At 39.3% G+C, this 14,123-nt stretch overlaps 1 protein-coding gene and 1 long non-coding RNA gene across 2 annotated transcripts; one reads left to right on the top strand and one right to left on the bottom strand.

Annotated features, from left to right (window-relative positions):
- Window positions 1–544: 544 nt before the first annotated feature.
- On the bottom strand, window positions 545–4,587 carry LOC123686605. The gene is made up of 2 exons (XM_045626839.1): window positions 1,549–4,587; window positions 545–1,338 (listed from the first exon to the last, which is right to left on the bottom strand). The coding sequence occupies exons 1-2, from the start codon at window positions 4,585–4,587 to the stop codon at window positions 763–765; spliced, it is 3,615 nt and encodes a 1,204-aa protein (XP_045482795.1). The 3' UTR covers window positions 545–762.
- Window positions 4,588–12,355: 7,768 nt separating this feature from the next.
- On the top strand, window positions 12,356–13,709 carry LOC123686327. The gene is made up of 3 exons (XR_006748442.1): window positions 12,356–12,955; window positions 13,025–13,140; window positions 13,505–13,709. It is a non-coding gene; the product is annotated as an uncharacterized LOC123686327 (long non-coding RNA).
- Window positions 13,710–14,123: the final 414 nt, after the last annotated feature.

Genomic DNA, 14,123 nt, shown 5'->3' with positions numbered 1-14,123 from the left:
GGTGAGTCAAACTTTCTTCTCTTTCTTCGGTGTTCTCGTTGGGATCTCCAGATCCTTGATTCTTGGGTTCCGTGGCATATATGGCTTTGGGGATGCGTAGTTCCCTTCCATAATTTAGATATGCCGGAGTGAATCCTGTAGAGTCCTGTCGAGCAGTATTAATAGCAAAGGTTAATTCTCCTACCTTTTCATCCCAACTTCGGTGATCTGCCTCGCAGAATTGAGCAATCATTGTCTTCAGTGTTCGGTTGGCCCTTTCAACCGGATTGCATTGTGGAGTATACGTAGGGGTAAACTGGTGATTGATACCCATAGCCTGGAGGTTTTCTCTGAATAGCCGGCTGTCATACTGTTTCCCATTGTCGGAGATCACAGTGGTTGGACATCCATACTTCAGTACAACCTGTTCATATAACGCCATGTAGACAGTCTTGGCGTTGGCCTTCCTCACTGGTCGACATTCCACCCACTTGGTAAACCTGTCCTGCATAACTACAATATAGGAATTACCTTTCTTGGAGCGGGGTAGAGGTCCTATTACGTCAGTTGATACTTCCTTGAATGGCGCATCCACCATCTTTCGAGGTTGCATCTTTCCTGCCAGTTGCTGTTGGGGTACTTTAAACTTTTGGCACGAAGTGCAGTTCCGGACATATTTCGCAATGTCCCTAAACATACCTGGCCAGTAATAATTCCGCGAGATCCTCGCAATTGTCTTGGCTATTCCCAGATGTCCAGCCAAGGCCGAGTCGTGGTTTTCTTTCAGTACTTCGTTCCTCTGTTCGGTGGGTATACACAGCTTCCATGGGTGGCTGTTCCAGCTTCCCTAACATCTGATGAATCCCAAAAGTGTCGGTGTAGTCTTCCATCGATGATGGAATAGTCGGGGCAGTGTTCTGGTCCTTTCTCTACTTCCTGAAACTTATTTTTGTACCACTTACATTGAATATCTGTCTCTTTCAGTTGGACACAGTTAAGTGTCGGTAGTGGGTTTCTTGACAGGCTGTCGGCCAGTTTGTTGAGTGATCCTCTTCGGTACTGTACTTCAAAATCAAATTGCTGTAGGAACACTGCCCATCTTGCAATTCTTCCAGAGGGTGATTTGATGGAGTTTAACCATTTCAAACTCATGTGGTCGGAGATGACCGTGAATCTAAACCCTTCCAGGTATGGTCGCAGCTTTTCTATCGCAAATACTATGGCGAGGCATTCTTTCTCGGACACTGAATAATTCTTCTCGGCGGCGTTCAATGTCCGGCTGACATAAGCGATGACTCTTTCTTCTCCTTTGATAGTTTGAGTTAGGGCTCCTCCCAGTCCCACATCGCTTGCATCAGTCTGTAAAATAAATGGTTGCGTAAAATCAGGACAAGATAAAATAGGTGACTCAGTTAACTTATGTTTCAGGATGTCGAATGCTTCCTGCTGTGCTTGACCCCAGTTCCATCGTTGCTTCTTCTTTAACAACTGTGTTAATGGAGAAATTACCTCGGAGAAGTTCTCAATGAAGCGACGGTACCAACTGGCGACTCCCAAGAATCTACGTACCTCTCGCACTGTTTTTGGAGCCGGAAAGGCGACGATGGCCGACACTTTGTCGGGGTCAGTGCAGATACCGTCTGAGGTGACGACATGTCCCAAGTATTTCAGTGATTTCCGGACGAACTCACATTTGTCTGGGTTGAGACGCAGTTTGGCTTCCCTCAGTCGTTGGAATACCTCTTGTAGATTTTCCAGGTGTTCCTCGAACGTTTCTCCCAGCACGACGATGTCATCTAGGTAAGCAAAAGCTTTTGGTTCCATCTCCGGTCCGATGATGGTGTCTAAGAATCGTTGAAAGGTTGCTGGGCTTGCATGTAGTCCAAAGGGCATTACCGTGAACTGATATAATCCCCTTCCAGGCACTGTAAACGCAGTAATGGGGCGACTCTCTGTCTCCAGTGGGATCTGCCAGTATCCCTGCTTCAAATCAATTGTTGATATGTATCTGGCCCGTCTTAATTTATCCAGAATTCCAGAGATGTATGGCAGGGGATATGCATCCTTAACTGATGCCTCATTGACTGCTCGAAAGTCTATGCAGAAGCGATACTTCCCATCCTTCTTCTTGACCAGTACCACGGGTGAACTCCAGGGTGATTTGGAGGGTTCTATTACTCTTTCCTCCAGCATTCGATCCACTTCCTGATCAAAGATTTCCTGCATCTTCGGGTTCTGAGGCCTATATCTTTGTTTAATCGGTTCAATTCCGGGTTTCAACCTTATTTTATGTTCTATCAAGTCTGTAGTGCCACTCAGTTGGGTAAATTTTCCTAGTTCTTCGGTGAGGAAGGACTCCAGTCTCGTTCTCTGCTCACCAGTTAGATCCAGTAGGTGTTCGGCTGCGGCTTGTATCTCTATGGCCTTCTTTGTTACCTGTTCCACTCTGGGTACAAGTCGACCTTCCAAGTAGACATTTGTCTTTCGAAGATCCAGGGAGAAGTTGTATTTCTTGAGGACTTCTATTCCCAGGATTAAGTCTACCGTTAAATTGGGTACCAACAAGAATTCTATATCTGTCAGGACATAATCGGCTATCACCATTGACAAGTGATACATCTTCGGGGTGGCTGTCGTTTGACCATTTGCTACCATGACAGTTTCTGTGTTGGATTTTTCTCCCTTAATTCCATTCCTTTCACACAGCTGGGCTACCTTCCGGCTGCAGAAACATTTGGTGGCACCAGTATCTACCAGTGCGTGAAATACTTTTCCTTCGATGTATACCAGCACCAGGGGCCGGTTGTCACTTTCAGTAGTGGGGTCCAGTGGAGTCAGTAGCTCGATGGACGTCGGTGGGGAAGTTCTTTTCTGATTCCGGGAACAGGGGCAATCTCGGGAGAGGATGCCCACTCTCTGACATCGGGAGCAAAATAATTTCGGCGTTCCTTGGCATTCTCTTCTTAAATGTCCATATTTTCCGCACCGAAAGCATTGGGTCTGAAAGGTCACTCTTCGCTCCGCTGGGGATCCAGTCCGGTCCTGGGAGGTGTTACCATTTCTTGACCTGTTGTCTGTATGCTCCAGTGATCTTGAAGGCAGTTGTGAACGACCAGGTCCAGTGGGTCTTCGGTTTTCTATTCTACCGTGGGAGGACACTGGCCTCGGGGAATCCGGTTTGGATTTTGGGACTTGATCTTCTGTCAGTACATGGAGATTAGCTTGATAGTCTCTTTGACGACGCTGTTGATAAGTGAGATGAGGTTCATCAATAAGGCTGGGGTTAGCCGGTGGTTTTGTATAATGTCCCATTTGCCATTGTACTAATTCAAAGATTTTTCCTTTCTTCAGCAGTTCATCGTATGTGGTGGTCTCTTGAAAGGCCAAAGCCTGCTGCAGTGATGGCAATAACCTCTGTCTTATCAGTCGAATCTGTTCACTCTCAGTGGGACGATTGCAAGTCAGTTTCTGGAACAGATTTTGCATCCGGGTAACATACAACAATAGCTTTTCATCAGGGCCTTGCATCCTCTTCTTGATTTCATCCAGTAGGTTCTCTTCATAATTGACTGGTAAGAATGCTTCCTTCAATTGATTTTTGAAATCATCCCAGTTTCTGAAAAGTCCCCTCCGGGGGATGAACCAATCCTTGGCATCCTTTCGTAAAAGTTCGTAAATTGATTCGAACACCTGTTCTAAGGATGTCTTCCGGGATTCAGCCAGTCTCTCTATCTCCTCTATAAATCCGGTTACGCTATCAGTGCCATCAAAATAAATATTCCATTTATGAATGGGTACCGTTGCAGTCGGTGTTGACTTCACTTGGGGGTCATGTCGGGGGTTCAAATCTATTATCGATTCCGTCGGATGGGGGAATGACACCCTTCTCATAGAGCTCGTCCACCTACTATGAGTTGGCCCCTCTTGTTGTTCCACATTCTGTCTCTGTGGTTGAGAAACTGGCATTGTTGGTAAATGCTGTAGTAAATCTTCACATTCCTGTCTAGTTTCATTCAGGACCTGTGCTAATTTTGATTTATTTTTAGGTGTCGCAGCCTGGGGAATTGGAACCTGTGGTAGCGGCTGATCATCAGCGTCCAATGTTATCAACGATGTCTCCAGTGGTGCAACCTTGGTTGGCTGTATGGGAGACATCCCCGGCGACTGTGGGATCTCTACATCCAAAAGCGATCCATCCGGATGATTCGATGGCTGCGGTCTGTCTGCAGTCACTAGTGCCTCCAATGACCTCAAGGCCCGAGCTGCAGTCTCCTTTAATTGTTCTATCATCTGTGACTCGGTTTCATTTTCAGTGATAATAAAATTCAGTCTTCTCTGAATGTGTATCAATCTTGTTGAAATCCGAGTATATTCATTTGTGGTGTTCCCAGTGTCAAAGTGTTTAATGGCTTCCAGCAAGTCGGTGAGTTTATTCTGACAGGACTCCATGTCCAGTGTCGGGTTCATTCCTGTCGGCTGTAGAGGCAAATTTAATTTCAATACCTGTCGTAATAGGCTTCTCTTTAGCGTTACTGTGCTGGGTATTGTTTGTCCTCTCAGCTGTAACTCATAAGTCAGCTCATCATTCAATAATCGATTCACATCCATGTTGAGGTTAAGTGATTGAATCGTTGAAGTCCAAACTCAAACAATCGATTTGAAATCTATTGAAGTTATTCGACACTGTCCTCTTCTTATTAACCGTTGAAGTCCGAACACTTTCCCCAACTTCACTATTCCCGGTAACAGTCCTTATTTTTCCCTTATCCCTCGCACAAAAATAACACTAATAGACAATAATGCTGAAAAATTACAAGTTGACAACAGAATTTATTCAAGTTTGAATTATTGTTTGATACAGTCAAAGAAAATCAAAAATGAGAAAACCTTCAGAAAACAAGTTGGTTTAAATTTATTATGATTCTCAAAAAAAAATTTTCCAATGTCAGACAGTTGACAATTTCCAGAAGAAACTAAATATTCAATGTCAAACGCAGTTGACAATTTCAGCAAGAAAATAATTCAAAACCCAGAAACGAAAAGTAGGGTTAACCTAGTAGTTCAAATAATGTCCACTGTCAAACACAGTTGACAGTTCTAGCAATCAGATAATAACAAATTGTCAATTTTATTCACAGTCAAAATATATTTCAAATAAATCAATATTCAGCAATCCTGGAATATCAGACAAAGAAAATCAATGCAAGTCTTTATTCAAATCAATAACGATAATCACTTGTTTCAAAAATTCTTCAGCAATTCAACACAAAATAAAAATGTTTCAGGCAATCAGTAAACTCAGAAATAAGGAATACACAGCAACAAAAACTTATATTCACTGTTGCAGCAATAATAAAAACAAGTCAACTTTATTTATCAGAAATCAGCTATTATGGTTCAAAAGCAAATAAAATCACAAGTATATATCTCCAAGTCCTTATGACTTTTATATCCCTACCTTGTTTCAGTCTGGAATAAAGTTGCTCAGGATAAAAGTGTGTAAGGGAAAAAACAACAACTCTTTCTTTATTCAAACGATGATCAGTAAATAGTAGCAGTGAACAATACCCTATTATATGAAGGCGGTATGATATCACTATATTAGCTGCAGTGATTGTACAATGAAACAATCGGTAGTAGTATCTCAATTATACTCACTGGTTTTCTGTCCGAGTTGAACCAACCACTCAACGTTAAACAGTATTCAACGCGCACAAAGATAGTCACTGAGTGTCACCTCAAAGTCACTTTCCGTAACCCTTCACGTAACCGAAAAAGTCACAAAGAAATCCGGCGGTCGATTGTTCTAGTCCTGCAATACACAAAACAGAAAAAAGTTATTCAGATATAAATGTCCACACTGTCAATGCTATGTCGGTTTCCTGCTAATAAAGGAAATTATTGCCAAACGCGGAAATGTTTATAGCACTTTAATATAGTCCACTGATACTTAGGTACCAGTAATAAATCAATTCAATATACGGATCTTCCTCCAACAGGAGAAGATAATCTCTTCCACTCAGAGAGAGAGAAAAAAAAAATGGTTGCACTGACCTTCGGTTCCTCTTCAGTCCTTACACCCTTAAGCGTTGTTTTCTGAAGATCGGGAGCTATTCTGTAGCGTTGTCCTCTCAAGTCCCTCGCTAGGGCGCTATTTGTAACGCCCTTTTTGCGTCACTGGCGCCTCTGCCAATTGCCCTTCAGCACTTTGCAGTAGTATCTCGAGCGCCAGCCAATTTTAGGGAGAAATTGACAAACCTTACCAGGGCAGCTTAGTGAAGACAGGATTCGGTGTCACCTAGGATGGTAGCGGTGACCAAGTAACAAACAACGCAACAAAATTAATAGGTTTATTGATTCAATTCTACAATACAGACAATCTCAGCAAAAACGGGAAATCAGAAAAAGCATAAATTATATCAATCTGTATACTTTAATTCGGTTACTGAGATAATTTGTACTGTCTACAACTACTGTGTCCTTACCTCACCAATTTATTGTCAGTCAGAACCGTTGAACAAGTTAGTCGGATCCGGGAGCCGGGAAATTATGATATTTGGAGATTGAGAATCGTGGATTTTGTAGAGTCGGGAAGGAATGAAAACTAATCCTAGCGCGTTGAAAAACTCCACCGGTACACCACCCTCTCGTTGTCTCTATCAAATGAAACCCTTGAATATTCACTCGTAAGAAAGTCACAAGTAAAAATTAGCAAACTCCCCAGAAAAAGACTAACAAGTAAGTTTACTGATGAAAATGGCGATTTTCGACCTCAGAAACGGATTTGTAATTATTGGCGTTCAATTACCAATTTTACTATTTTCCGGTCACCTGGTAACCACTTAACCAAAATGTCTTTTCTAAAACTAAAACTACTGCCTAAACTTCTAAATCTAACTAACTAACTACTGAACTATCTACTACCTAAATCTATCTGAATAACTAACTTTACTATACTACTGAATCTGAAAATCTCTACTATCTAAACTACTGAAAACTACTAATCAACTATCTGAAAGCCTGAACATGAATTTCCGATTTTGGGTCGGTTACCCCCTTTTATAACTTCGGTGCGGGACGGTGAAAGAATTTAGCCCACGTGACTCTTCATGTCGACAAAAACCTCGTTTTTAGAGAAAATTCTCTTGGCGGAACGTAATCTGACATATGGACAAAAAAATATATCAGCGGTAAAAACGCCGAAATAAATAATTTCTTATATTATTTCACTCGGATTATTCGAGGCCCTGGTCGGTTGAAAAACATGAAGCATGGACTTTTTCATTATCGCGGTGAACAATTAATAAATTATTTCCAATATTTACGGAATATATCAGAATGATTAATTTGAACGGAAAACAATAAAATATTCTTTAGACGGAGCCTGATTATTCCTATGGGAATAATCAGACTTCGTTACAACATGTAATGGGTCTGTATTTCGATGGATCCGCTGTGTGTTGCAGATCCTTCGGTAGGAGATAAGTGGTCCCTGTTGTTAGAAATTTGGGCATTTCCGTTGGATTCCTCATAACCTCATTTATGGTTTCAACTAGCCTGCCGTGTATACACTAAAATTTCTTCAACCAAAAGTTGTGGATTCCATCTGGGTCGGGTGATTTCCAATTGTGTGCGTTTTTCAATATTTCATGGAATTATCCTATAGAAACTGCGTTATGCGGCATGTGTTCTATTGTCTCACAGGATTTCTCTTCACTTCTTATCCAATCAGCCTGGGAGTTGTAGGGGGTTGGTGAAGCCAGTTGATCTGTCCAAAAATTCTCAATATCCTCGACGATTGGATAACTACCTGGTGTTGCTGACATATTGTTGTTTAACATTCTATAGAATTTTCTTTCGGAGTTTTCAAAAATCATATTATCCTTTTTTCTTCTATAGCTCTCATTGTATCTTCTGAGTCTTTCGGAGTACACACTAAGTTTTTGTTTCAGTGTGTCTAAAATTTGTTGAGCATTTTCATTGTTTGGATCATATGTTGTATGTTGCCGGTGACGATCCATTATTATATTCACCATTTTTTGTAATTTTCTAGACGGTGAACCTTTTGCAAATTGGGTGAGCCTCCCAATATCTTGGCGGATGTGTGCACTTTATTTTCTAGCCTTTTTTGCCAATGTGGTTTATTTTGTTGTTTTTCTCTGGCTGGTTGCTGACTTTTAGGTTTTGGCTTCACACCTAGCACTGTTGCTATTGAAAATGCTGCACAGTATATGATGAGGTGTAATGATTCGAGATCATGGTAGTCAGAAAGATACTTTGGTATAATCTCCTTGTTGGTCATGACCAGAAGATGAGATAGTTTCTTGGATGTCCTCAATCTTGGTAGAATCGGTCGTCTCAATGGATCTGTGCCCTCAAAATCTATAACGCATCTATTCATTGTGGCAGATAATCGCTCCAGTAGTTCTCTTTGGTCGTCTTCTGAATTTTCGACGGGTGCAGCATATATATTCCGTCGTTGAGCATCACTTATTGCTATCACATCTGCGTTGTTTTGTTCCTCAGTGTTCATTTGTGCATTGATGTTCTGTTGGTTTTCAGCACAATCGTAGTTTTCTTCAATTGTCCTTTCGTTGTTAGTGAGGTCTCTATTCTGTAGCCTCAGTTGGACTTCATTTTTTATGGTGTTAAGTCTCTCATCGGGTACAAGTTTATTTCTCAATATGACCCGGTATTGGTCGGCTACTCTTTGCTCAGAAACTTGGAGTTCGGGATAGTTTCTTTGGAATTCTGCAAATAATTTTTGCCGGTAGCCTATTTTATCCTCTTCCATATAAGTCACTTCATACTATATGCGCATGATCGTTTCATTTATCGAACTTGTCCATTTCATGCGTCTTCTTGGTAGACCTGCTTGGGTGAGTGCTGGTTGGGGATCCTGCGCAGCACCTTCAGCGGTCGGAGAAACTCGTGTTATTCTTCTCCTAGAATGTTGAGATTGTGGAGGCGTAGCATTTTGTTCGACAGACGCCCGTCTCCTAAGCACTCTGTCACCGACGTCCCGCGTACTGTCATGTCCAGCGCCGGCTCCAGACACGCCCTGACGAACCTCAGGCAGCGGCTCTATATTCCTATTCCTCAAATTCACCATCATTCATGGGTTCCCCCGTGTCGTGGGGGAGACGGCCTTTGATCGCTTTTTACGATCCGCAGAGCTACGGTGGGAGAATTCTTGAGCTGCTTTCCACACGGCTTCTTCCGTTACCTTGGACAGGGACCCTTCGACAGGTTTCAGCTTCCCGGGTCAGGGAGCTCCTGGAATCTGTGGTGGGCAGGAGTCGATTCAACTCTCCGGATAGGTGAATCGCTAGGAATTCACCTACCGCTACCCAACCGCCAAAATGTGTAACGTTACAATTGCCCATGAGACTCTAAGGACTAATTTCTAGGGGTGGCTTGGCTTATTTGGCAACAAAACTCCTACCCAGGTTTTTACAAATTTATTAAAATTAAAATATACAATGATCGATCCTTTTCACTCCAAACAAATAATAAAATAGAAACTTAACTTAAGAGTCCGTTCACGCGGCGCAAATTCAGGCGTTTTCTTAACTAATTCGGTCGTGATTTTCTCAGGAACGGTAAACGCTATCGAGATGATTCAAAACAATATTGGAAGGTCTTAATCCCTTGTATGTTCGTTAGGTAATAATTTCACTTTAAGTTGCAAATTAATTGTTTTATTGAAGTAGAAAGTACGATTTTCAATACCAATTTTGAATGATTTATTGTCGCTTCAGTTGACCTAAATTCGAAAATCTAATACAAATTGGTCATAGCCTATTTCCTCTTCTTTGCAATGATACCAATTAGAAATCTATTACATCATAGTTACTCAAAATTCTCTGAGACGTTGTAAATCTGTTTCGAGTGCCAGAATTGTGAACTAAAAATCGTTGCTCCTCCCTGAGGGGCGTGGCTTGTAGCTATCAGGACCGTCTCTTAGGAAATATATTCTTGAAAACCTGAATTATTTGTCACGAACAAAAAAAAAATATTTTGTCGTTTAAAAAAAGCCATACGACCGATTTTCATGTTACTTTTTCGAATGAAAAAATTTATTCCTCGTGGAAGATTTTAGATCCAATAGTCAACTTATTACTTCGGACCGAAGGTTTCGTAAGTTTGAGAAAAAGGAAATGTTTGTTATTGAAGGAAAGCGATTTGGATTTAATGATGTCAGGTAAATAATCTTGTGTTTACCATATTTCATATAATACAGAATTGAGGTAGTTTTGAACCTCTCTCAGATTAGGTATTGTACTTTGAAAGTAAACAAGAAGTGATTTCGTGTAAATTTATTTGATTTATATCAAGATTTTATTGACCCATTAGATAAACATCAGTTGTAAATAAGGGTTATTCGGTACTCTTTTGTGAACGTATTATTTCAATGCTGGACAATTTGACAGTTTCTAGGTCGGTTCAGCATTGCATAGGTACCTGAAAGAATTCAATTTCGAAGTAAGGATTTGAAAGGGTTTATTTTTGTACTTATACCTATATTTCTACTTACTCAATGATTTTATGTAGAAATGAAGGATATTAACAATACCTGACATTAAAATAACGCATTTTCAAACTGAAATTCGTAGAATGGTATTCTCAATTTGGGGGTGGGGTATTACTTGAAGTTTTCATATATATTTGTCCTGTGTAGTAACGTTCAAATCTTCGAACATCATTGAAGGTTTGAAAACGAATTTTGCGTGGAAATTAATAGTTCGTGAAATAGTGATATGGATCGTAGGAGAGGAAATAAAAGCAGGCTTCGGCTTTCTGCCATAAGAAAGAAAAACCGTAATTTAGTGGGATATAATCAGTAAGTAATATTTTCACTATTTATTTTCCCATTTCATTTGTACAATTTTTTCATAAACTTTTAAATACAGGTGCCGGCGTGTGGGTTTGCCTTATCTGAACAAGAGTATTTTAAATGGTTTAGCTGCAATCGCCACAGATACGGGTGGATTAGTGAATGAAATAACTAACAATGCTGTAACATATACTTCTTCATCTAATGACTTGAGGTGAGTTTAGTTTCGTAAAATATTAAAATTCATATAATATAGAGTGTCCATGGTGCACGTTTGACGTTTTTAGAGAATGTATCATACGTTGAAAATTCCTTTCTGGAACTAAAACCACAATATTTTCATCCTTGCGGTGTTGCCTCTTCTGCTAATGGAAACGTCTGTTTGTTATTGCATTTTTAGATTCGCTTCAGCTTTTCAATTTTGTTGCTGTCGACTTTCAGAGTTTTTCGAATTATTGATTAATTTCCGTATTTATTAGGAAAAAAAGTATCAGTAATTATCAAGCAAGCTTCAATATTTATTTGAGTTATACAAAGTTCTAGTCTCCTATGAATTCCTAACTGTAGATATTTATGAAATAAATTCATCAACATTCTTAAAGAAACTTAACAATTTTGATTCGTTCAAAATTCATTCCATTTAATTCATAAGGGTTTTTAACAATTCAAAAAATGAGAATAATGGTACCTATATCAAAGCTTATTTGGATTCGCAATTTGATATGAAGTAATTATGGAAATGAAGGGTCATTTTCAAAACCTAAAAAAGAGTTCGTATTTCTCAAGTCTATTCTTATTATAAAGAAACCGTCTTTACAACTTTAATCATAGATGACCATTTGACAATCATTTCATTTCATCAAAATGTTAAGAATGCGGCCACATATTCCGACACGCACTAGTAGAACACGAGAAAGAAACGAGATCATCCCAATGCGTTACAAATTCATTCAATCTGGGCTGAGGGCCTAATACGTTCACGATATATTCACCACAATAGTCAACGCCCACCCGCTCTAGCCCCTGCACGTCGCGACCCCTCTGCTACCCAAGCAGTGTGGTGTAAACAGACTCTTAAAACGATTTTAAATGAGTTACTCTGCTACTAGGATGGAACCTCTTCTGTAAATTATCTTCAGCCTTCTGAACACCAATTCTTATCAGGAAGCTATAGTACTCCAATCCCCATTCAACGAAGTTGATGTGATAATGCCAGGTATTATTATTATTATTATTATTATAAACAGATACTGAGATGAGGCCATATGGCCTATAAATCTCATACAAAAAAGAAAAATAAACACCTCAGGAGATCAATGTAATAATAATAATAGTTTATTGTGACATAAACATAAATCGCAGAGGCTGAAGCCTGTACGCGATATACAATTAACATATGAACAATATTACAATAGCCACATTTGAAATAAATCTAATTCTGAATAAAAACTGAATAAATAATGGAATTGATCGAATCATATCAAAATGAGGATAACTTGAAGTGCCGAGAACTCAGTGATGACTCTTTAGTGTTGTAACCTTGGTGACATGCAGTTGAGGATTACCGGTGCATCATCTAGAGGCCGATCTAAGGTAGGCAGGAATTCTTGGATATGAGGTTTCATCCATGATTCAACCATTGATTATGGATTGAATATATTTTCTTCCTTTTTCAAAAATCCATTTCCTTATCATAATTTGTTGTTTCTTATTGTGTCTTATGTCTTTCAGGTTCTTCGGGATCATACTATAAATGCGTGGAGCCAGGTATGTGAAGCATCTTTGTCCAATTCGCTTTTCTGCTCTAGGAATCACGTGAATTATCTTACTTCTTGTTTCATAACTGCAATCGGTTTGTCTTAATGTGAGTTGTATTCTTCTAGAACAGATGGCCGTTAATATTTGGGATACAAATAACTGTTGAGGATTCATTGCCCGCGATAAGAAGTATAATTCGTCTGAAGGAAACAAATGGGGCTTTCCGTAGATTACACGGAGCAACCATTTCTGGACCACTTCTACTCTTTTTATATGACATTCGTATGCTCCACCCCAGGCAATAATTCCATACTTTATCAGCGATTGGCATAGAGCATTATATATCTGCATTAGCCTTTCTATTTCCAAAAACTTTTTAAGGTATCTAAACTTTGATAGAAGGCATCTAAGTTTTCTTACCAAATTGTCTATATGTAAGTTCCATTTTAGATGTCTATCGATGGTAATGCCGAGATACTTGATGGAGTCAGTTTCGGGTATAATTGTGCAATCGTTGACTTTCAGAGGACCCAAGTTCGGAAGACCTGACTCATAGGAAGTAAACGGTAAGTACTTTGTTTTTTTTACGTTCATTGTTAATTCATTCATCTCAAACCACTGTTTTATTTTGAAATTTATTTTCTTCTTGAATATTCTTCAGCAGTTCTGATCTAATTCCATCAACGCCAGGAGATCCTCCGTTTTTTTGTTTTTGTATCACTTCTTTCACTTCATTTGGACTTGTTGGGAATAGAAAAAATGTTTCATTACAAAAAATTTCACCCTCTTTCTTTTCTAAACTATAAGGTATATTATCTGCTAGCTTTTTACCTACTTCGTTGTAATATCTTCCGAATTCCTCTACAATTTGTTCCGTGTTTGTTACTTCCTGTCCTTCATTATTAATGATAGATTTTATTTCTGTTGCAGGTTTGGATCTACCGCAGAGGTTATCCACGTAAGACCAAAGTGATTTTGTTGCTGAAGTGTATTTCGTGACAAAGGTGTTCATGTAATCTCTTTTAGCATTCCTGATCAACTTGTGTAAAATATTTCTGTATCTTGTATATTGTTGTTTCAACTCAGTATTGTATTGATATTTCATCATTTCCTTGTATAAATAGTTTTTTCTGTTTATGGCTTTTAGTAATCCCTGAGTGATCCAGTTGCTTCTCCCAGATTTCCTATGGCTCAACTCAATTTTTGTTGTATGTTTCTGTGTGTAATGTTTTAATAAGTCAATAAACAATTCTGCAAATGAGTCTACATCTTTATTTTTCATCAATTCGTGCCAATCAATTTCCTTTAAATCATTTTTTAATTTCTGATAATCAATATAAGTTTTATATTTAATAACTTTTTCGGGAGGTTTTTCTTTCAGGTTGAGGCATAAACTAATTGCATAATGATCAGTGATGTCCGTACGAATAATAAACGATCTATTCTGATTTACAACAGATTGGCGATATCTCAGAAATATATGGTCAAGGCAACTACCACTAGGAAGGCCTAGTTACATTATTTATATAGGATTTATATCCAAAAAAAC

The sequence above is a fragment of the Harmonia axyridis genome, chromosome X (assembly GCF_914767665.1).
Source record: "Harmonia axyridis chromosome X, icHarAxyr1.1, whole genome shotgun sequence".
Classification (NCBI taxonomy): Eukaryota; Metazoa; Arthropoda; class Insecta; order Coleoptera; family Coccinellidae; genus Harmonia; species Harmonia axyridis.
This window is presented reverse-complemented; position numbering and strand designations above follow the sequence as displayed.